This window comes from Schistocerca serialis, chromosome 6 (assembly GCF_023864345.2).
Source record: "Schistocerca serialis cubense isolate TAMUIC-IGC-003099 chromosome 6, iqSchSeri2.2, whole genome shotgun sequence".
Classification (NCBI taxonomy): domain Eukaryota; kingdom Metazoa; phylum Arthropoda; class Insecta; order Orthoptera; family Acrididae; genus Schistocerca; species Schistocerca serialis.
The window spans coordinates 206,321,604-206,345,642 of NC_064643.1; the positions used below are offsets into that span (position 1 = coordinate 206,321,604).

The 24,039-nt window shown below is 40.1% G+C and overlaps 1 protein-coding gene across 1 annotated transcript in view; it reads right to left on the reverse strand.

The window, feature by feature from the left end:
• The window catches only part of LOC126484751 (neural-cadherin-like), a 395,219-nt gene extending 371,388 nt beyond the window's left edge, over positions 1-23,831 (reverse strand). The window contains exons 1-7 of the mRNA XM_050108346.1: positions 23,756-23,831; positions 23,519-23,710; positions 15,719-15,965; positions 14,374-14,590; positions 11,470-11,746; positions 10,840-11,309; positions 6,003-6,128 (exon numbers count right to left, since the gene is read on the reverse strand). Coding sequence (XP_049964303.1) covers positions 6,003-6,128; positions 10,840-11,309; positions 11,470-11,746; positions 14,374-14,590; positions 15,719-15,965; positions 23,519-23,710; positions 23,756-23,831 — 1,605 coding nt within the window. The remainder of the gene's footprint in view (positions 1-6,002; positions 6,129-10,839; positions 11,310-11,469; positions 11,747-14,373; positions 14,591-15,718; positions 15,966-23,518; positions 23,711-23,755) is intronic.
• Between the last annotated feature and the right edge of the window lie 208 nt (positions 23,832-24,039).

A 24,039-nucleotide genomic window follows, 5' to 3' on the forward strand; every position in this document is an offset into this window, starting at 1 on the left:
AGACAGCTGGTCAGATTGTCTCCTAAATTTTTTTTTATATACGTAAGGAACAGCAGAGGCCCTTGAACACTACCTTGGGGAATGCCAGAATCACTTCTGTTTAACTCGACAACTTTCCATTAGTTACTATGAACTATGATCTCTTTGACAGGAAATCATGAATCCAGTCACTTAACTGGCTGCCTTCCATAAACATGATATTTCGTTACTAGTCACTTGTGAGGTACAGTTTCAAAAGCCTTCTGGAAATCTACAAATATAGAATCAATTTGAAATCCCTTGTAGATAGCACTCAACACTTCATGTGGGTAAAGAGCTAGTTGTGTGAGATTGCAACTCATCACACAGGGAAGTACAACAGCAGACAGGCACATTTAAAATAGTCGACTGTTTGCTAATTTTTAGGTATTGGATGAAGTCCTTCATTAGATGATGGAAAACACATACACAACAACTGTCTTCTCCAGGCCAGTGGCCCCTTGGGTGAGAAGTGATCTTGGCTGATGTAGGTAGGGAGTGTGCAGAACAGGTGTGGGGTCAGAAGAGAGGGAGATGGCAGTGTTGGGATGGAGATAGATGCTGCAGTACTGCGTATGAGAGTCTGTGGGAATGTGGTGGGAGCAGGACAATGGGTTGTGGGGAGCTAGATGAGCTGTTGGAATAAAAGGCAAGAGTGGGGTTGGTGTGGGAGCAGGGAAGGGAATACAGGCAGGTGGAGGACAGGAATTAATGAAGGCTGAGGACAGTGACCAGCAAAGGCTGATGCCAGGTGGGTTACAGGAACAAAGTATATGTTGCAGCTCAAGAAAGCTGGTGATGGTGGGAGGATCAAAATGGTATGGGCTTTAAAGCAGTTACTGAAGGCAAGCTCTCTCTCCTTTTTTTTTTTAACACATGTTTGGCAACTAGGTGGTCTCTTAGCCACAGTATGCCAGTGTCGTTCATGTAAGCAGACAGCTTGTCAGGGGTCACGCCCACATAGAATGTCACCTAGTTGCTACATTACATGGCTGCCTTTATTGTTGGCCTTGCCTTTGATGGGTAGGAGCAGCCCACTATTTTGTCCTCCCCCTTTCCCATATCACTGCACACTCCCACCACAGCATCCTTCTCTACTCCTACCCAGCTCTTCCTACCTCTCTCTGCCCCACACCTCTTCTATACCCCCACTACCCATCCACAATAAGATCACTACTCATCTCAATCGGGGCACAGCACCTGGAGACAACATTGGTCATGTATCTGTGAGTTTTCTGTGGGAGTTTCTCTTTCTTCCTCTGATGAATGGCTTTGTCCAAGTGTCAGAAAACAGACAGATACCACACAACACACTACAGAACCAGTGCTGAGGACTGAAATTGCTAATACTATGGTACCAAGGTGAAATTTTTTTGCTCCAGCAGGCACAGCACTGATTAAACTAAATTTTTGTTTTTGTTGTGTTGTTACTTACCACAGAATATCACAAGCTGTGTTAAATATGTTAAATGAGGGAAAAGAAATCACTCATTATAGTGGATTGAGGCATGGGGGAAAGTAACACATAACAGAAAACAGCATTCACACTAGTATTACAGCACTATTTTTCCAGCATACTTTCACACACCCAATCATGCAGACACCCAAACACACATTCCCATGGCCACAGCAAGACTAATTATTGATAGTCAGTTACTGAAAGTAGTTGCCTGAAGCTGATGGAGGTGGGGAAGGGTATGGAGGGACACAAGGAGGAGAAAGGTGCAGGTCTTCAGACAGATGATTATGCAGCCGCACAAGCAGACAAAACAAGTACAGAGTGTACAACAAGAAATGTAGGTAGAAGGAGAGGTGGATAACTGAGTGTGGAGGGGGGGGGGGGGGGGGGGAAAGGAGAGAAAGGTGAAGTTGGAGAAGGAGCAATGGAGAGAAGGGTGAAGAGGGAGAGGAGAGGGCTGAAAAAAGGGAAGAGGGAGATAGAGGGTGGGGGAAGAGAGAGAAGGCCTGCATGACAGGGGTGTGGGTGGGCAGGGGAGAGGACAAGTGGTAGGAGAGGGCAGTGCTTGACCTGGAAGGAGGAGTGGTATAAGCAGAAAAGAGAAAGGAAAATGCAAGGTGAGACAGAGGGAACAGGTTTGCAGAGGTTTAGGTCAGGGGATTGTGAGGGGGTAGGACATGTTAGAGAGACAGTTCCCATCTGCACAGTTCAAAGAAACTTGTGCTGGAAGGGTTTCTCTGAACTACGTATGAACATCTCTCTCTCTCACTCCCTCCCCCTCTCACTCCCTCGCCACTCCCCCTTTTCAAGCCCTCCACCTTCTTTCTCCCCACCCCCCTCCTCTTCATCTTCATCTTTCCCTCCTTCCATCCCCCCTCTCCTTCCCCACTCTCCCTCTTCCTACGTCTCTCATTGTATCTTCTGCACTTTTTTCATCATCACACGGCCGCAAAGTCATCTGTCAAAATACCCGCCTCTTTCCCATCCTTGCATCCCTCGCTTCACCCTCCCTACTCCATCAGCTTACGCAATGGGAGTGTTCATTTGTGTGTGTGTTTTAATGTGTGTACTATTTCCAGGAAAAGAGCTAGAGCTTGATAGCTAGTGAAAATGCTGTTTTCTGTTATGTGTTACTCTGCTCCATGCATCAATCTGCTATAGGTGCATGGTTGCCCTTCCCTAATATTATGTATTGCTCCATCCAGAAACTGTCATTGTTGTTATAAGTGGTGTTAACTTGATCTGCTAATTAGCTTTGTGTATGTGAATTTCTGTAATGCTGTTTTTTGTGTTTCACTCAAATGAATACAACTGAATACTGTGCCATCTTAAAATAATTTGTTTCAGATGATTTATACCAATTAACTTCATGTTAGGTTAGTCAAATTTTACATGGATCCTGTTACACCACTGTCAACAATTAAGAAATGTGCAACTAAACTCAAATGTGTCAAACTTTGCTTGAAGATAACTCACATCAAGCACATCACAAAACTGCAATCACAGGTGATAGTATTAAGAAAGTGCGCAATATGGTAGTGAACAATTGGTTATTACAGGTTTAATAAATGCTTATGCCATAGGCACAGCAATAGAAAGAGAATGGCACATTTTACATAAAGAATTCATTATGAGAAAGGTTTGTTAAATGCTGACCAAAATCTCAACTACATTTGGCCCATTTAAAAGGAATCAAAGTGATTTCATGTAATGATCTGCTGTTGTTGATGAGGTGTGGATCCCTCATTTCATGCACTAGGAGTGAAACAATAATTAAAGCAGTGGTTAGAAACACACAAAAAGAGCAAGAAAGAAAATAAAATCAAGTAACACTGTAAAGCCACCGTTTTCCGTGGCACATGTATTCTGGACCAATTAATTAAAGCAACACTAGAAAGGAACCTAGATAGGAAAATATAAAGATATAATTTAATTGGATAGATAAAAAATCTACTCACCAAGTGGCAGCAGAACATACACATAAAAGAAAGTTACAATTAGACAAGCTTTTGGACCCTTTGGCTCCTTCTTCAGGCAGAAGGGTTGAAGGGGGAAGGAACATGAGTGAAGGAGAAGAACTAGAGAGATATAGCAAAAGGGGCTGATTTTTGGGAAATCATCCTGAACTGCAGGTCAGAGGAGACTCCCCTGATCCCACAATTCTGGGTGACTTTCCAGAAATCTACTCCCTTTCCTCAACCTCTCTAGTTCTTTTCCTTCACCCCTCTTCCTTCCCCTTCAACTCTACTGCCTGAAGAAGGAGAGACAGGCTCCAAAAGCTTGCCTAATTAGAGTAGATTTTTTATCTATCCAGTTAAATTATTCTGTCAAAAATTTTCATAAAAAAATATAAAGAATTTTTTTTATCAGGAGTATGCACTTGGTCACAAAGCTGCTTTGGTAACACGAAAACAGGAAATTTAAGTACCAAATGTTCCGACCTGTTCACCAAATTTGGCATTCCTGATAAAAAAAAAATGGCTCTGAGCACTATGGGACTTAACATCTGAGGTCATCAGTCCCCTAGAACTTAGAACTACTTAAACCTAACTAACCTAAGGACATAACACACATCCATGCCCAAGGTAGGATTCTAACCTGCAACCGTAGCAGTCCTGCCATTCCAGACTAAAGTGCCTAGAACCGCTCGGCCACACCGGCCCCGCGGTTCCAGACTGATGCGCCTAAAACCACTCGGCCACACGGGCCGGCCAGTCCTGATATATGCTTATAGTGACATGTGACAACATTACTGGCTAGCAATGTTTTGAGTTCAATGAACCAACTATGGCAACCATGGATGGGTATTTTGTAGACTTTTCAGAATCACACGTGAAGGATTAAACTTGCTAAGTAAGTTGAACACTATGCACTGGCCTAAGAATGGATGACAGCAAATAGTACTTGCATTTCTTTAGTTAAAGAAAACAATATTACACTGTCAGATAAAATAACAGAAACAAATATTCAGTTATAGTGCATCGCAGCTAACTGTGTGACCAAAATATGCTGAGAATGGAAGCTCGTCTGGGGATGTTAGAACCGTTAGTACCTATGTTGTCACAGGAAGAAAACTCCATTGTCCAACAATATCCATGAAGAATGAATACATAAATTTCAGGGGAAATGGCTCAAAAACTACTTGATGGAAATAAAGTAATTTTGTATAACTGACTGGTTGCAGCTAGCTGTAGCTAGAATCCAAGAAACTTTCATCTTGTCTCCATAACTCACAGTGTGGTTGGAGTCCAGACAGTAAAATTTTATAAGACCATAACCCAAACATTTAATGATGATAATTAGATCAAAAGCTTCCTAGTAGATTACAACTGTGTGCAAGACCAGGACTCAAACTCAGAAACTTGTCTTTTGTGGGCAATGCTGCTATCATCTGAGTTATCACAACCCTTTGTCACAGATTGGCTGTCACCAGTATCTCCCTCTTGCTTTCCAAATTTCATAGACTCTGTCCTGTTTATCTTGCTGGACTAGCAGTCTTTCCTCCCAGAAGTGCCTGACTGGCCCTCTTTTCTTTCAGAAGAGCAACTCCAGCACACTCTGGAAGAGACAGCTGTGATGTTTGGCTAGTAGGAGAGAAGTACTGGCAGGAAGTATGAGGATATATTGTGAGTCATGCCTTGAAAACTAAACTGTAGAGAGCATTGCTTGCACAGTGCGAAGTCCTTGCCTGGTGGACAGGTACAATCTCCCAAACAGTTTCAAAACAACACACACTCTGCTGCAGAGTGAAAGATTCATTTTAAATAACTAACTCAAATTAAAGTACAAATGAAATAAATGGTCTACAGTTGTTATTGTTTTTTCTTGTTCCAAAATATGTTACAGAGAATTTATCCCCAAATCATGTCACAGATAGTATTTATACATTCATGTAGTGTAGATGATATTGATTTTACGGGTACTAAGATGTATTTTTGTACCTACAGTAAATTGTACAACACATTCTGTTATGTGTTTAACATTATTCAACAAACATACAGAAATCACATGAATTGCTTTAAACTCATTTTTAACCACACTTCAATAATATAACAGGACATGTGGTATTTTGAAACACTGATGAACAAATGAATAATAGCAGAGACTTTATGCAATGGCCTTTGCTAATCATTTAATTTGTAACAGTCATAGATTTCACATAAAACACAATACTGGTTTTACTGGACTAAGTCAGTTGTCGAATTATTTTGCAGAAAAACTAAACATTTTTAATGGCATGCTTAAAGAGTACTTAAATTATGAATTCAAGGGCTATATGAAGTATAACATGATATCAAACAGCAACATGCAATGTTTTAATGTGCTGAGTACTAAAGTTATCATACCAAAACAATCAGAAACAGCAATGAAAATGATACATATAAAGCAGATGAATTGAAATTCAGTTGTATTTTATTATATATGCCCCATCTTTCCCTGCTTTTTAAATTTCAAATTACATGTTGATTACATGGTAAGATGATGTGAGATGCAAAATAATTGTAATTATTAAATGTATTCTGACCTTATTTGTAGATACTTCTCCAGTTTCTTCATCAACAGTAAATTTTGTACCTTTCTGGTTTGGCTGTTGAACAATTGAGTACTTCACTTGGCCATTGACACCCTTATCCTCATCTGTTGCATGTACCTATGAAATCATATGATCTATGGAATTAATATGAAAAGTGACTTGAACATATACTGAAATCCTCAAAAAATATGGACAAAACTAAGAAACTGCTTTGAAAGTACAAATACAATATATAAAATAATGATAAATCTGTTATATACATACACAAACAAACACAAACATACACACAAAATTCAAGCTTTCCCATCCTTCATCAAAGACGCCAACCACTTCCTCGAACGCCTGGAATCCTTACCCAATCTGTTACCCCCGGAAACCATCCTTGTAACAATTGATGCCACCTCCTTATACACAAATATTCTGCACGTCCAGGGCCTTGCTGCGATGGAGCACTTCCTTTCATGCCGATCACCTGCCACCCTACCTAAAACCTCTTTCCTCATTACCTTAGCCAGCTTCATCCTGACCCACAACTTCTTCACTTTCAAAGGCCAGACATACCAACAATTAAAGGGAACAGCCATGGGTACCAGGATGGCCCCCTCGTGTGCCAAACTATTTATGGGTCGCTTAGAGGAAGCCTTCTTGGTCACCCAGGCCTGCCAACCGAAAGTTTGGTACAGATTTATTGATGACATCTTCATGATCTGGACTCACAGTGAAGAAGAAGAACAGAATTTCCTCTCCAACCTCGACTCCCTTGGTTCCATCAAATTCACCTGGTCCTACTCCAAATCCCACGCCACTTTCCTTGACGTTGACCTCCATCTGTCCAATGGCCAGCTTCACACGTCCGTCCACATCAAACCCACCAACAAGCAACAGTACCTCCATTATGACAGCTGCCACCCATTCCACATCAAACAGTCCCTTCTGTACAGCCTAGATCTTCGTGGCAAACGAGTCTGCTCCAGTCCGGAATCCCCGAACCATTACACCAACAACCTGAAAATAGCTTTCGCATCCTGCAACTACCCTCCCGACCTGGTACAGAAGCAAATAACCAGAGCCACTTCCTCATCCCCTCAAACCCAGAACCTCCCACAGAAGAACCCCAAAAGTGCCCCACTTCTGACAGGATACTTTCCGGGACTGGATCAGACTCTGAATGTGGCTCTCCAGCAGGGATATGACTTCCTCAAATCCTGCCCTGAAATGAGATCCATCCTTCATGAAATCCTCCCCACTCCATCAAGTGTGTCTTTCCGCCGTCCACCTAACCTTCGTAACCTCTTAGTTCATCCCTATGAAATCCCCAAACCAGCTTCCCTACCCTCTGGCTCCTACCCTTGTAACCGCCCCCGGTGTAAAACCTGTCCCATGCACCCTCCCACCACCACCTACACCAGTCCTGTAACCTGGAAGGTGTACACGATCAAAGTCAGGGCCATGTGTGAAAGCACCCACGTGATTTACCAGCTGACCTGCCTACACTGTGAAGCTTTCTATGTGGGAATGACCAGCAACAAACTGTCCATTCGCATGAATGGACACAGGCAGACAGTGTTTGTTGGTAATGAGGATCACCCTGTGGCTAAACATGTCTTGGTGCACAGCCACCACATCTTGGCACAGTGTTACACCGTCCGGGTTATCTGGATACTTCCCACTAACACCAACCTGTCAGAACTCCGGAGATGGGAACTTGCCCTTCAGTATATCCTCTCTTCTCATTACCCGCCAGGCCTCAACCTCCGCTAATTTCAAGTTGCCGCCGCTGATACCTCACCTGTCATTCAACAACATCTCTGCCTCTGTACTTCCGCCTCGACTGACATCTCTGCCCAAACTCTTTGCCTTTACAAATGTCTTCTTGTGTCTGTGTATGTGTGGGTGGATATATGTGTGTGTGTGTGTGTGTGTGTGTGTGTGTGTGCGCGCAAGTGTATACCTGTCCTTTTTTTCCCCCTAAGGTAAGTCTTTCCACTCCCGGGATTGGAATGACTCCTTGCCCTCTCCCTTAAAACCCACATCCTTTCGTCTTTCCCTCTTTCCTGATGAAGCAACTGTTGGTTGCGAAAGCTTGAATTTTGTGTGTATGTTTGTGTATCTATCAACCTGCCAGCACTTTCGTTTGGTAAGACACATCATCTTTGTTTTTAGATATATTTTTCCCACATGGAATGTTTCCCTCTATTATTTTTACATGGATGACTGTAGGAGAGACAAACATTTAAACTTAAGATGTATACATTATTTGCGAATAATAGGAGGACAAGGAGGGAGGAGAATAAGAGGAATATAATACACAAAACACGAAAAATATTTCAAATGGAAATGTATTTTAAGAAACATAAGATCAGGGAAACAGAAGATAACTGTCAGCTTCATATCTGTCATCATAATCTGTGGTGAGTGGAATTACTATAAGTAGTGTATTACTTTTGTACTTATCATTCCAATCAGTTTTTTTACAATCAATTTTGATAATGGAAACTGTATTATAAGGATTAACATATGCAATGGAACTGTCCCTAGCTTTTCCCTTTTCTAATCCTCTGACATTTTATTTTATTTAATGAACTTTTGAGCTGAGTTTGTGAGGCAGTACTTACAACTATCCAAAGATTATCTATATAGCACTGCCATGGGCAGAGCCCATGTGGTACATTTCTCCACTTAAGGTGTGTGCTGCACAACTCCTTAGGAATTTAGCACTGCCTATGGCACCTTGCCAGAGTGAATTTTTTTTATCCTAAGCAACTCTGCTCTCTTCTGGAGTTTTATAAATAGTGGATGTATGTGAACTACGCACAGATGTGAAACTTTGCTTCCTGCTTTGTAAAGGCATCATAGGAACTGTTGTGATGAGGAAAAGGTTACAGAAATGGTACTTTGGGAAAAACTGAAGTGTACAAGTGATTTTCTGCTTAAAAATGGTGACATGCTGTTAATGACATACCTTGTTCTGGACACCCATCAATTGCCCAGAGAGTTGAAAATGTCAAGAAAATTTATGAACTTGTGCTTGAAGATCAATATAAAATGGAGTTAACTTCACTGCTCATTTACTGACACACCTTATGTACCTGACCTGGCTCCCTTTGATTTCTTATAGAATTCTCCTGTTTATAAAATATTTTTCTTTCCCTGTGTCTCCCAGCCTCTACTCATTTCTGCTGTGTTCAATGGATTTTTATACTGCATTTAATTTTTTATTGCTTCCTCCATGAGACATATCTAACAGCTAATTTTTTATAGCATAAATTGCAGCCACTGGTGAAAGCCTGCACATCTCAGCCAAAGTTGTATTCTTACATATCTTAGCCAGGGTTAAAATCCTGCACACATCCAACATAAATTAAGTGCCATTTGTCAATTTTTCAATTTACTGGAGTGAGTTTTAGATGAAGTAATATAATCTGAACTTTATGCAGGACGTGCCCTGTCAATTGTCTAAGCTGAATCCAAAAACTGATAGCATCTTTTATGCAAATTATACACAAACAAAAAGCAGTGATAACTGAATGAGGAGTGTTTAAAGAAAATCGCTATAGGAGAGTGGTCCAGAACCAGACATTCTATGCAAAGAATCTTCAGTTCAATACCAGGTACAGTTTTTCTGCACATTTTTGTGTCTCAAGAACTGGACGTCCATGACGATCACACATGAAACTTTCTGACAGGTTGCAACTGTGCACTGGATCACCACTCAACCCTCCACCTCCCCTTCACCTCACTGTTTGATCCCCTTCACCCAAAACAATCAATTAATCAACCTCCCCTCCACCATGTACACTCAACACACAATTTAACAACAGATTCATCTACCCCATCCAAGATGCTCTTGAGGTTGTCACACTTGTTGGTTATGGGGGGAAGAAAAGAAGAACTAACTTACTGCCAATCTCATAAGTGTCCTTCCTTGCAAGTGGACAGGGATCCCAAAGGTTTTCTGGAGGAATTATTAAAGAGTGTAGGTACCATAAGTCCTGGCATTTTGAGGGTTCAGAACATTTAGATAAAAACTGCTGTCTCCCCCTTTGTTGATTACATAATCTCTACTGATGAAATTGAGCAATAAGATGAATGCTTTCCCAATCGAAACTTATGCACTGCCCCTAATGATTTAATTATTGACAGAATGTTAAACCTTAATCTTCCTTTTTTCATCCTGTTACTTGTGTAGTCACTATGGGTGAAATAAACTAAAATAGTAAGGCTGTCATTGCACAGTGTTGTTTCTATGATCTACAAAGAGAAACCAATCACTGCAAAATTCCAGTAATGTATCATTATGTCCTTGTTGATCATCAAGTGCATTTTTCAGTTCTCTGATCATCTTGTGTATGTTTTGAAAGTGGAAGGAGATATACACTTTCCAAATCCTTTCCCTATTCCCTTTATCCCTTTGCTCCCATCTATGTCTTTCAGACTCTTTCTACAAACATGCAAATGCACATTTTTATATGAGAATGTGTTCATGTGACTAATTATGCAGCATTACTGGAACTTCTCAGTTGAAATGACAAAGACAACCACCTGAGGTATTCAGCATGGATCATAAAATTTTTTATTTGGCAGATATAACAATAAAATATGATAATATTTCTAATACTTGAACTAGTAACTGCTTTATAATCAGAATTCCACAGATAAAATTCAAGATTTAATTATTGAAATGCACCATCCCATAAAACAAAATAAGATTTAAAAAACAACTTTATTATTCTGTGTCACAGCTACCTAGCTATTGTTTTGCAAGTAATAATTTTTTAAAATTGTGCATTCTTTATGGTACAGAGCATAAGAACTATTTTGAGATTACCTTTATAACAGGACTTCCATTAGGAGCTCCTTCCTCTACTTTTGGTGCATATGTACCACAGTCTTTGAATACTGGTTTGTTATCATTGACATCTGTTATAAAAACAACAACTACTGCTGTGCTCGTATGAATTGTGCTATCACCATTAACACAGCATGATCCATCATCCATCGCTGTGACATTAAGCTCATATTTGTCTCTATCTAGTGATATCTCATTCCCGTGTAATCGAATTACACCTGTTATTTCCTCAATCACAAACTGTCCAGATGAGGTCCCACCACCAACAAAACCAAATCGAACGTTGTCACCATCCTTATCTGAAGCTACAACTGTTGTGACCAGTGTATTTGGTCCTGCATTTTCATCCACATTTGGGGTGTAGACTTGCTGAGAAAACTTTGGTTCTTCATCATTCTTGTTCTTTGTGTAGATTCTAACTGTTGCTGTTCCAGTTTTTGATGGCTCACCTGTTCGGAATAATGCAAATATTATACATAATTTATCATCACAAAGAACCATGAAACAATACGGAGAAACTTGCCAATAGTAATTTGAACACAATAATATGACAATTTGAAATTACAAAAAACAGTACTACAAGAAATAGTGAGAAAATAAGTAAGTTACCTTTGTCTTTAGCTGTAACAACAAATTCATAGTATGCATTATTATTATCTGCATCCAGCTGTTTATTATTGGTAATAATACCACTTGAATCAACACTGAAATGATCATCAGACACCAAGTATTCAATTTCAGCATTTGCTCCCGAGTCTGAGTCTGTAGCTTTAACTTTCAATATAGATGTTCCCAATGGTATATCTTCATCAACATTATGAGCCTGGTAATCTGGCAGCTCAAACTTTGGTGCATTATCATTAACGTCAGTAACTCGAATTGTAAGCTGAAAAGTCCGTCAATACTAATGTTATTCCTGACATGTGTATGAGTTATTTTTATACTAGTAAATTAATTCAAATATAAAAATGAGCAAGCATACAGTGTTCTGCAAGTTTTTATGATAATGTGAAAATAAATGTTTTATTCATTTTTAAATAATTTATTGAATCTGGTAGCAAAATTCACCAAATGGTGTCTCAAGCATTTGAAAGAAATTCATAATTATGAGGGTACCCCTCTCTCAGCGACACATAATACTATAAAAATTATGAACTATAAACTGAACAACAATTAAAATTCTTTGTCAGTGTCCATTTTTATACCTTTGAGGATGGAAGAGCCAGAGTTTTTTATTTAATCTTCAAACATGATATTTTTCACAGACAGCTCACACACAATGTGATATAATAGTAGGAAAATCTGGATACTTAATCAAACAATGGAAAACCCACAATGGAATAGTGACTATATTATGAAAACGAGAGATCGCTCCTTGGCATATAGTGGAGACGCTGAGTCACAGACAGGCATAACAAAAAGACTGATGAGCAAATGAGCTTTCAGTCAGATGGCCTTCTTCTAAAGCAAACAACACACACACACACACACACACACACACACACACACACACACACACTTGACCACTGTGACACTTGAGCTTACTATGTACTGGCTCTGATAATATCTATTTATCACTGTATCTGAAGTTCAAATAACGCTTAAATAATTTGATGGCATGAAAAAGGAAGCAAACTGTTAGTAATTTTAATGTTTTTTAAATTCTAAAATCCACAATTTATAACTAGATGGCGTTAAATGTTTGTAAGTTTTTGACACAATTACATTTTCTTGTTTATAGTTTCAGCATGAAGGGAGGAGAAGTATGTAGGAGATGTGAGGCACTTATGGTAACTAGATTGCATAGTCAAATGACATGTGAAGTGTAAAGAACAAGCACATCAATCACTCCATGTTCTTAAGATAAAGTTATATTCCTGTGTAGCTGCTCTATCTTTCCACCTCCATTTTATGTTTGTGTTGCCATCTTTTAACAATTAATAAATCAATTAACCTTTCTACATAGGTTTTCACAGCCTGTTAACACAATGAAATTTCCTACTGTTATCTTATGCAGCAAGAAACCTATCAAGATTTTATTGCGGACTAATGAATGCAAGAAATTGTTTCAATCATTGGAAAATTCAGAATTTATGGCACTGCATTAAAGCTATAAAACTTGTACATGATCAAATGGGTTACACCGAACAGAAAATCCATGCTAAAGAACATCGAGACAAAAAGCAAGAAAGAAATACAGAGAGTAAAAGGGCTGATGGTTACGAACAGGCGAGGAGAGAGGGGGAAAGAAATTGGTGGAACTACTAGGGCTTCTGTAAAAGGAGGAAGTATGTAGACCATAACCAAATAAGGAACAACTTTCAAAGAGAGAAGACTTTACTTTCATGGATGTATCAGAAAAATTCCAACTGAGAGAACAGCCAGGAGTTTTCCTGGCTACTTTGTGAAGACACAGAGAAAAAAATCATTGACAAAAGCAGTGTGTCCAACCAGAGGCTGAGACAGGTGTCAAATCTTCAAATTTCTATCGAGTAGGTAAATACCGTGCACAAACGCATGTACTTCTTCAAGAAACATCAAGATCAGACATTTTTCCTCCTGCAAAAATCTTGAATTCTGACTGCATGAGGAAGAAAATGCCTTACGAGAGAAGTGCTGGTGAGATCCTGTCTAACACACCTACTGTGACTTGCAACACCTTGTTGCCTGAGCACAAGGGGATTTCAGTACATTTAATCAAAATAAGGACCCACTTTCATTTAATAGTCTAACAGAAAACAGAGAGCAGGGGAAATGCTAACTGCCTCTAGGGAATCAACATACAACAGATAGGATGCCATAAAGCCCATTAATGAAACTGAGAGATTCTGCAGAGAGAGCAGAAAGTCCATGTTTGCATTATGCCCATCTCGAGAAAATGAAAAATAGTGAGCTGATAAAAGGAACAACATGGAACAAATTATGCTTAACACAATCAATAGAACACCAAACTGGGGAAGGAAAAGAGAAGAAGATACTTGTGACTGAGATGTTGCTGTACTTAAGAAAGATAATATTTAGCTTTTCTGCTACAAATGTTATTTCTGCCTTTTCTCATAAACAATGCCCAGTGTAATACTAACACAGTAAGTCATATAATTTGCATGTATAGACATTTCATTTACTCAAATATGGTTGTGCCTCCTTCCTCCATGAGGTGCCTGTCCAGGAAGGAATGCAGAAGAAGCCCCTGGTGAGTTTGGAAATTAGGAGTGAGGTACCACAAAATCTTTAAACTGGGTCATGAATCACACATGGAAATCTTAGTCGGCAAGAATGTTACCCACAAAAGGGAATGGAGTGGTTTTCCGTTTTGATCAATCAATCAGAAAGTTTCATAGCGCATACACTTTGTTGCAAAGTGGAAGATTTGTTCTGAAAACAACCTAAGTTAAATTTATTACGTAGGTAAAAACATACCTACATTGTTTTCAGTAAAACATGCTAAGTACAAGTATTTTTGGAAGTTCCACATTCACCATAAACCAGTTTAAACTGAAAACTCTAACCTACCTCTACAGATGTTGAAAATCCGCCAGAATCTTCTGTGGCTGTCACAATCAGAGAGTAAACATGGGGCTGCCTCAGATCTTCAAAATCCAATTCCTTTGCCAGCTTAACAATGCCTGATGTAGGGCCAATGTTAAATGTGCCTGCTCCCTGGCCCTGAGCTTTCAGTGTGTACCTAATTTCACGATCTGCAAAGGACTTTGCTTTTACAGAAATTATGCTGCAACAGGAAAAAAATAACAGTTTTGTAAAATTGACCTCAGAAACCTTCCTTATGAATAATTCAAATATGCAGTGTTTCACATAAATGTAACATGTGCTATGTACTTTTATAGAGGCATCACAGTTCCTTATATTAATAGGTAAATCTTAAATCAAATTTTTCACCACATGGAAGAGAAGGTATGAGTAATTCAGTGGTTCATACATTTTCATCTTAAGCAAAGTGAGCAACCGTCTACAGGGAACACTTAATGAAAAACATAATATATACTGATTAAAGATATGACTTTTACAGTGCTGCACTTGCACTGTGATCAAAAAGCTGATTACCATCAGGAACACAGTTGCACAATAAATGATAGTATGCTGCAACAAGTGAATCAGCAACAAAATAAATTCAAATTTGATAGACTTAACTGGAAAATACTGCTTTCATCTTCACTTTGTGAAAGTCACTGTAGAACTTTTTCAAATGACTCTTACATTTAGATATTTATGAACGTTGCACACTAGCTGGTGTCACCAGAAAATACAGTAAATTATTCCCTGAACGGAGAAAAAATTTTGTGAAACATCTTATGTTTAAGAGATTGTTCCCATCATCCTCCATTCCAGTAAGCAAATTTGAAATAGTCTACACTTGCAATTTTGGGAATCATTTCTATTTTTTACTCATTAACTTTCTGATGTTGGCTGAAAAGGGTTGATTATTTTTATAGGCAGGAATATATTCTTGTGTAACATGTCTCTGTATCATATTTCTCTGCTTGTGTAACATTTATCTGAAGCAAGTGTTAGTGTTATGTTTGATTTACTAAACTTGGAAATTAGTCTCATCTCAGTTATTACTCTAATTATTTAAAATTTGAACAGTTGCCATGCCATTCAGGCACTGAAAACACCTGAATGTTGATACATGTACAGGAATGAACACACACACACACACACACACACACACACACACACACACACACACACACACACAGGAGGGATGGGAGAGGGGGAGGTGGAGAGGGAGTGTGTGTGTGTGTGTGTGTGTGTGTGTGTGTGTGAGAGAGAGAGAGAGAGAGAGAGAGAGAGAGAGAGAGAATTTCTGTCATTTACTTAAGTTCATCTATGTTCTTACTCAGAATCTTTCTTCTGGTTTTCTGGGATCTCAGCTTCATATGACGGCATGTAGAATTGTGGAGCACGTTTGCCACCAACAATGGACAGCCTTTCCTCAGGTGTTGACTGGAAGTGTCGCTCATCCACTCTCCCATTCTGATCTTCTGCTTTAACGTACAGCACATACTCCATGTCCAACTGGAAAGGGTCGGTTCCTCTTGTTCGAACTACACCCGAGCGCTCATCCACCTCAAATCTTCCACCAGCTGTTGGAAGTTCACATTTCAAATTGTTTCACCAATGTGATTGAAACATATAACATTTTTACAGACAAAAATACTACTGTCATTAAAAAAATTATAACCATAATCATAAGCCAAAATTCATCCTAGCTAGAGAAGAGAACACAACCCTAATGTAGGTAGAAATATAAATGGTTGCACATGCGTTTCTCCTCAAGAATAAAATTAAAAAAAATGGATAAAGGTGTTAGAACTGCAAAAAATTATTACAGATAAGCTAATCACAGTGGTGCAAAATGATTCATCACTTCTGATTCCTGCAAATCCATTCCATACTTCTTATTACATAATCAGTTGTAGCACTCAACCTCAGAGCTTGTAATATTGGACAAACACTTAATTTGGAATTTTTACACAGCCTCTGCATGCTGAAAGCCAACAACATCACACACAAAAGTTTTCTTCAGATTGACAAAAAGAACATTATTTAGGATCTTTTATGACCCACCTTCAAGAAGGGTCAAACAGCAAAAACTCATGTTGCTTTGGTCCCTCTTTAAATTTCCGTGTTAAATACATAACCAGTGCACCACCATATGGCCACATCAAGGGCACCCATGTTCAGGGCCATTGGGGGGGAGGCAGGGGTGGGGGGTGGGGGGGCAGCCACAGTCCTACCACACTCTCAACCAAAGAAAAAAAATACAGTGAAGACAGGTGTTTTTCTCTCAACAAAATAATTAAAAATTCTCTATTACATAGGATTTTAGCAGGGTTGTAATAGGAACTTTTTAATAATTGCTTACAGGTCACCATTCATCTCTCAAAATATTACAAACACTCCATACCTCTAGGTCTACGTCCCCCCCCCCCCCCCCCCCCGCCAACAGACCATCATATGGTTCCCCTTGGGTCACATATCATTTTCGGACAGAAATCTACCTTACATACGTAAACAGTTCAAAGGCATGTTTCTCACATAGAAATTTTGCTCCATTGTCTACTGAGTAATCTTAACTGCAAAATATGCCTTTATTTGACGAGTTCCTACAACACCACCCACAAATCAATCCACCAATCTGCTACCAGCCAGATCTCATCCCATAAGTGTTTACACCAAAACCCATGTTGCAACTGTCTAACAATGGAATAACCTGCATTATAGGTTCCAAAAAGTTACATATTTTGACATTATTTAGCTATTTCTTTCCTGCTTTTCTTAACCCTTACTTGTTCTACTTTCCTTTCACTTCCTTACTTTGTGTCCTGTATTTTCATTCTGCATTACAGTTAAAAATAAACACACACTCTATATTGTTATTTGTTATTATATAAAATTATACGTATATGGCTATGCCGTGAAATGTGAGGGAACTGCCCCAATGTAAGTGAGAACATGTAGAGCCTACATTGGAACAGCAAATAAGTTAGTGCTTGAAGTGTTCTAAGCTTTGCTCTTGATACGTTTGTTACTTTTTTTGTTTCAGTGATTTTATTTCCTAATTTATAGATGTTCATTTCATTGTTAATGTCTTCATTATTAATCTACCACATTATTTTACTGTTCTGAGAAATCTCATTTCTGCTGCCTGAATTCTACTTTCTTGTTGCTGATGTATGTGACCCACCAACACTCTTCCATACAATAAAGTAGGAGCAGTCATGCATTTATTGATTGTTCTATATATACATTTGAGAATTTTGCTGGTGTCTGTTCTGTATCTCATCATATTCCCAACAAATGTCACATCCTTTCCTTCCTTCCTGGTGCCCTTTATCCAGTCATTTCAGAATCACGACTGGAATGGTACATTTTCAATTTTCATACTCAAATACAGACTATTATTACGATAGGGTTGCCACTACCAAGACATTTTAAAGCTACTGCCAGCAAATACCCCCCCCCCCCCCCCCCCCCCATCCCTGAGAGGTACTCATAGACCTCTTTTGTCTGCATCCAGCGTAACAACATGGTCAAAAGTGGTACTGTTTTTCAAAGTATTTGCACATTGCTTATGTGAGGTGGGATGTGAGAACCAACCTGGTATTGAGTTAGGTGGATGTGGAAAACCACCTAAAAACAACATGCAGGCTGCCCGACATAGCAACCCCCATTGTTAATCCAAGGCAGACTTGATAAGCAGCTAGTGTTCAGCCCCATGCCTCAGAAGTGGGCACTTCAATGTGTTCGGCTATCCAGATGGTAAGGTCACATCCTGGATAACTAAAGTATTGAACTTGTTCTAATATTTTGCTATCACCGACAATTATGTATCTTTTAGTTTCACTTAACAGTCTTTTTTTTTAAATTTTCTGTTGAGACCTTTACATATTCTGTCCAACAAATTAATTTCTTTTTGTAGATCTTTTTTTTTTTTCAGCCAAAAGTGGTGCACTGTCTCGATATAATAGATAGTGGGGAAAGTGTGTCTATTTGTCATGATACCTGCATCAATATGGGCTTTCCATTCTCATAATACACTGTCCTGATATTTGTTAAAAAGTGTGCCTAATACATCACATCCTTGTCTGACCTCGTTGTTTGTCAACTTGCGCTGACTTAATTAAGCACTTAAATCCAAGGTGATGAAGATATCTTTGTATATGTTTCTTGTAGTGTTTGACAATGTAATGGAAAATCTGCTTTTTCATTTTTCTCCACATTAATATTGTCAGAAGCTCTCACAAAGTTTATGAATACCAAGTGGGTTTCAGTGTCGCATTCACTTCATTTTTCAATTACTCATTTAAACAAAAATCCTGCAGCTGTCGCCAATTTTCCTCTTTAATAAAGTGCATTTGTTCTTCACTTAAGAGGTGCTCAGATGTATTTTCAGCCTGTTATTCAAAATCTTGACTTGCAATTTTTTACAGCTGATTTTAATCTCCTTTTTTAATCAGTGAGATGACTTTTGCATGTTTCCATGTTTCTGATCGGAGCTCATGCAAGACAACCTGGCCCCAGTGTAGAAACATATTCTCATTCTCAATGCTGGGCCTCTGTTTGCAGTCTCCTACTGTGTTGTGCACTTCATCTGCTATTAATGGAACATCCTCTTCCCACACCAGCTACACTGTGGGAATGTAGATGTGTTCACACACCAGTTGCACTGCGACCATTCTCAAACGATTTTAACGAAAATATTTGTTAAAAAATGGTTACTCTGCAACTCGTAGTCTCATTCATCAGCTTCATGATGAACTGCTTATCATTTCTTTAATAGTCATTGCTACTGTGATATTTCAGTATTAAGTGAGGTACTGTGTGAAATCTGAATAGTCTGCAATGAAAAATAGGGATCACCATGATTTTGCATTTGGCAGGTGTTAGATAATACGTTGTTGTGTATGAAAATTATACGCATATTGAATTTTCTTCAAACTTGACACAAAATCTGTATCTTTCTTGAAGAAAACAGATTGTGTGCAGTGGACTCATTTCCAATTGCGCGCAAATGATAGAATGCGAGTGAAATATTCATCGCATCCCTCATATCTCTCAAACAGTTCAGGATATCGAAACAAGTTTTTGGGAAATAACACCCAAAGCAGGGAGAACTTTTCCGTGCGAAACTTCCTTATCTATTGCGATATACAAGTAAATATGTATTTTTGCTATGAAGTAATGTAGTTATCTTAAGGGCAAACGACAGACTGTTTCAGGGTTTTGTCGCAAATGCAACCGCATTAGGATGTTACGTGAAACGGTGTACACCCTGTTGTGTTTTTGCACAAAAGGCTAATGTATAATGGTAACAAGAGAAAGAAAAAAGCAATTACTTGTCAGGCGAAAATAAATCGCTCCTTCCGTGGCAATTTCAGCTTAATCCTGTAACCCAATGTGTTTTTTATAACAGATCGTTGACATATTCCATGAAGTTGCGGAAATGCAGGCAGGTGACGTTGACTTTTTGCCACGATTTTTCAGTTGACAACCATTCAGCCATCAGATGAGTGTTTTGCGCTGGAGATTGATAGTTCACATCGCTGACCTATACCAAAAACTGGTGAGGTGACGCTTGCGCAAAGGCAGCCGGTATATGTGCGACGTTTGCCGAGTTCCGCCAACGCCACCCAGGTGGCCATGGCTTCGTACCATTTTCGAATATTGTTCCATCTACGCCGCGCAGGCACACGAGCTAAGTGATACTACATGAGCGCTCTCTGTCGGAATTCGGGCTTGCGTAATTAATATTTAGATGTCTAGTTAACAAAGCTGATTGTCGCTAGATGTGCCATTAGTCATAAAATGTTTACTTTCAGCAGGTATTAAAGACACCAACGGGTTCCACGTCTTATCCAGCTGAAACCCACCATCAAAATTAATATCTTCCAGCAAATGTATTTCCACCGATCCCTTAATAACTGAATCCCTGAAGGACTCATCGAGGCCCAAATTTCTGTAGCAGAACAATCCATAGAATGTCCTGTGGAGATACAACCTCGGCGCGTGTGGCGATCGTGTTCAACGCATCTTTCAAGTACTGTGTGTGTTGTCTGGTCAGACATGTCTTCGCCGGTCACTGGATCTCAATTCGAAGCGAGACTCATCACTGAAGACAGTTCTGTTCCAGTAAATGAGATCCCATGATGATGACGTCTCTGGAGACGCCCTGGACAGCAGTTAGCATACCAACCTGATTGTCGCCTGCCACACGCCCCTACAGCCAGGGGTGATGGTCTTGGATGCCACTTCTTTTCACAGCGGCGCCCCGTCAATTGTCATCCTTACTGCACAGAGATACGATATTCTACGGACCGTTCTGTTGCCCTTCATGGCAAGCCATTCTGGGCTTACGTTTCAGCAAGATAATGCCGGCCCACTCGCGGTGAGAGTCTCTGCTGCTTGTCTTCGTACTTACCAAACCCACTTTGGCCAGCAAGGTTGCTGGATCTATCCGCAGTTGAGACCATTTGGAGCATTATGGGCAGGGCCCCCATCCATCAGGTTGTTGTTGTTGCGGTCTTCAGTCCTGAGACTGGTTTGATGCAGCTCTATCCTCTGCGAGCTTCTTCATCTCCCAGTACTTACTGCAACCTACGTCCTTCTGAATCTGCTTAGTGTATTCATGTCTTGGTCTCCCTCTATGATTCTTACCCTCCGTGCTGCCCTCCAATGCTAAATTTGTGATCCCTTGATGCCTCAGAACATGTCCTACCAACCGGTCCCTTCTTCTTGTCAAGCTGTGCCACAAACTCCTCTTCTCCCCAATTCTGTTCAATACCTCCTCATTAGTTACGTGATCTACCCATCTAATCTTCAGCATTCTTCTGTAGCACCACATTTCAAAAGCTTCTATTCTCTTCTTGTCCAAACTATTTATCGTCCATGTTTCACTTCCATACATGGCTACACTCCATACAAATACTTTTAGAAACGGCTTCCTGACACTTAAATCTATACTCGATGCTAACAAATTTCTCCTCTTCAGAAACGCTTTCCTTGCCATTGCCAGTTTACATTTTATATCCTCTCTACTTCGACCATCATCAGTTATTTTACTCCCTAAATAGCAAAACTCCTTTACTACTTTAAGTGTCTCATTTCCTAATCTACTTCCCCCAGCATCACCCGATTTAATTTGACTACATTCCATTATCCTCGTTTTGCTTTTGTTGATGTTCATTTTATATCCTCCTTTCAAGACACTGCCCATTCCGTTCAACTGCTCTTCCAAGTTCTTTGCTGTCTCTGACAGAATTACAATGTCATCGGCGAACCTCAAAGTTTTTATTTCTTCTCCATGGATTTTAATACCTACTCCGAACTTTTGTTTCCTTGACTGCTTGCTCAATGTACAGATTGAATAGCATCTGGGAGAGGCTACAACCCTGTCTCGCTCCCTTCCCAACCACTGCTTCCATGTCCCGCGACTCTTATAACTGCCATCTGGTTTCTGTACAAATTGTAAATAGCCTTTCGCTCCCTCTATTTTACCCCTGCCACCCATAGAATTTGAAAGAGAGTATTCCAGTCAACATTGTCAAAAGTTTTCTCTAAGTCTATAAATGCTAGAAGCGTAGGTTTGCCTTTCCTTAATCTTTCTTCTAAGATAAGTCGTAAGGTCAGTATTGCCTCACGTGTTCCAACATTTCTGCGGAATCCAAACTGATCCTCCTCAAGGTTGGCTTCTACTAGTTTTTCCATTCGACTGTAAAGAATTCGCGTTAGTATTTTGCAGCTGTGGCTTATTAAACTGATAGTTCCGTAATTTTCACATCTGTCAACACCTGCTTTCTTTGGGATTGGAATTATTATATTCTTCTTGAAGTCTGAGGGTATTTCGCCTGTCTCATACATCTTGCTCACCAGATGGTAGAGTTTTGTCAGGACTGGCTCTCCCAAGGCCGTCAGTAGTTCTAATGGAATGTTGTCTACTCCCGGGATCTTGTTTCGACTCAGGTCTTTCAGTGCTCTATCAAACTCTTCACGCAGTATTTTATCTCCCATTTCGTCTTCATCTACATTCTCTTCCGTTTCCAGAATATTGTCCTCAAGTACGTCACCCTTGTATAGACCCTCTATGTACTCCTTCCACCTTTCTGCTTTCCCTTCTTTGCTTAGAACTGGGTTTCCATCTGAGCTCTTGATATTCATACAAGTGGTTCTCTTTTCTCCAAAGGTCTCACCCATCAGGGGATTCTGATAATCTAACGCGTCAGTTGGACAGAATTTGGCACGATATCTCTCAGGAGAACATCCAAAAACTCTATCAGTAATGCCAAGCCGAATTACTGCTTGCGTAAGGGCTGGAGGTGGACCAACGTTGTATTCACTTACTCAAATTGTCTGGACATGTACATCATTTCTACTGATTTTCGTCCCACTCGGATAACTATTTTGTGCCAAAATGGGATTTTCACTCTGCAGTGGAGTGTGCGCTGATATGAAACTTCCTAGCGGTCCTGTGTGCCGGACCGAGACTCGAACTCGGGACCTTTGCCTTTTGCGGGCAAGTGCTCTACCAGCTGACTTACCCAAGCACGTCTCACGACCCGTCCTCACACTTCAGTTCTGCCAGTACCTCGTCTCCTACCCTCCAAACTTCACAGAAGCTCTTCTGTGAACTTCGCAGAACTAACACTCTTGGAAGACAGGATATTGCGGAGACATGTTTCCAGAATGAGATTTTCACTCTGCTGCGGAGTGTACGCTGATATGAAACTTCCTGGCAGATTAAAACAGTATTGGACCGAGACTCGAACTCGGGACCTATTGCCTTTCGCGGGCAAGGTCCGGAGTTCGAGTCTCGGTCCGGCAGAACGTTTTAATATGCCAGGAAGTTTAATTATTTTGTGGTGCGTCGTTTTCTTTTTTTCTGTCTTGGAGCGTATGATATACAGTCGTAGGACACTTAGATGTAAGGGCAAACCGCCGTACTTTCAAAGTTCATTATCGATGCCTTGTGCAGGTGCTTTTCGTGTCCATGTTATAATGTAAAGAAGTTTTGGCACAGGATCAAGCCAATGGTGATCATGTTGCCCCAGCTCCTCCTTTTCTCAGTGCAACGACACGGTTGAAATGTGAAATGCAAAATTAAAGGGGTACTTTGTTAAGTATGTGGAGCGATACTCACTGCGGTCGCGGACGATGAAGTAGTGGATGTTGTGGTCGGTGTCCGGGTCTCGCGCCTGCAGTGTGAAGACTGGTGTGTTTGGCGGCGCGTTCAGCTGCACCACCGCCTGCATCGGCAGTGGACGGTTGATGAAGTAGGGAGGCTCGTCGTTCACGTCTTTCACGTGGATGATCACCCGCTGGTTGTCCGTGTCTGCAACACCACAAGTTATTCACGTCACGCGAGGCAATGTATTACGTCGCAGATTAATATCGTTTTTTGTAGTACTAATAGTCTGCGGGGTTCGAAACCATATGTGTGCAAGGAGTGCCATCTAATTTTATCCCCACCCCCCCTATATATATATATATATATATATATATATATGTGTGTGTGTGTGTGTGTGTGTGTGTGTGTGTGTGTGTGTGTTCCGTACCTCCTCCTAAACCACTGGACCGATTTCAACCAAAATTGGTACACATATCTCTTACTGTCATGCAATAATCGCCGTCGGGATTAGAACCACCTATCACAGTTCAGGA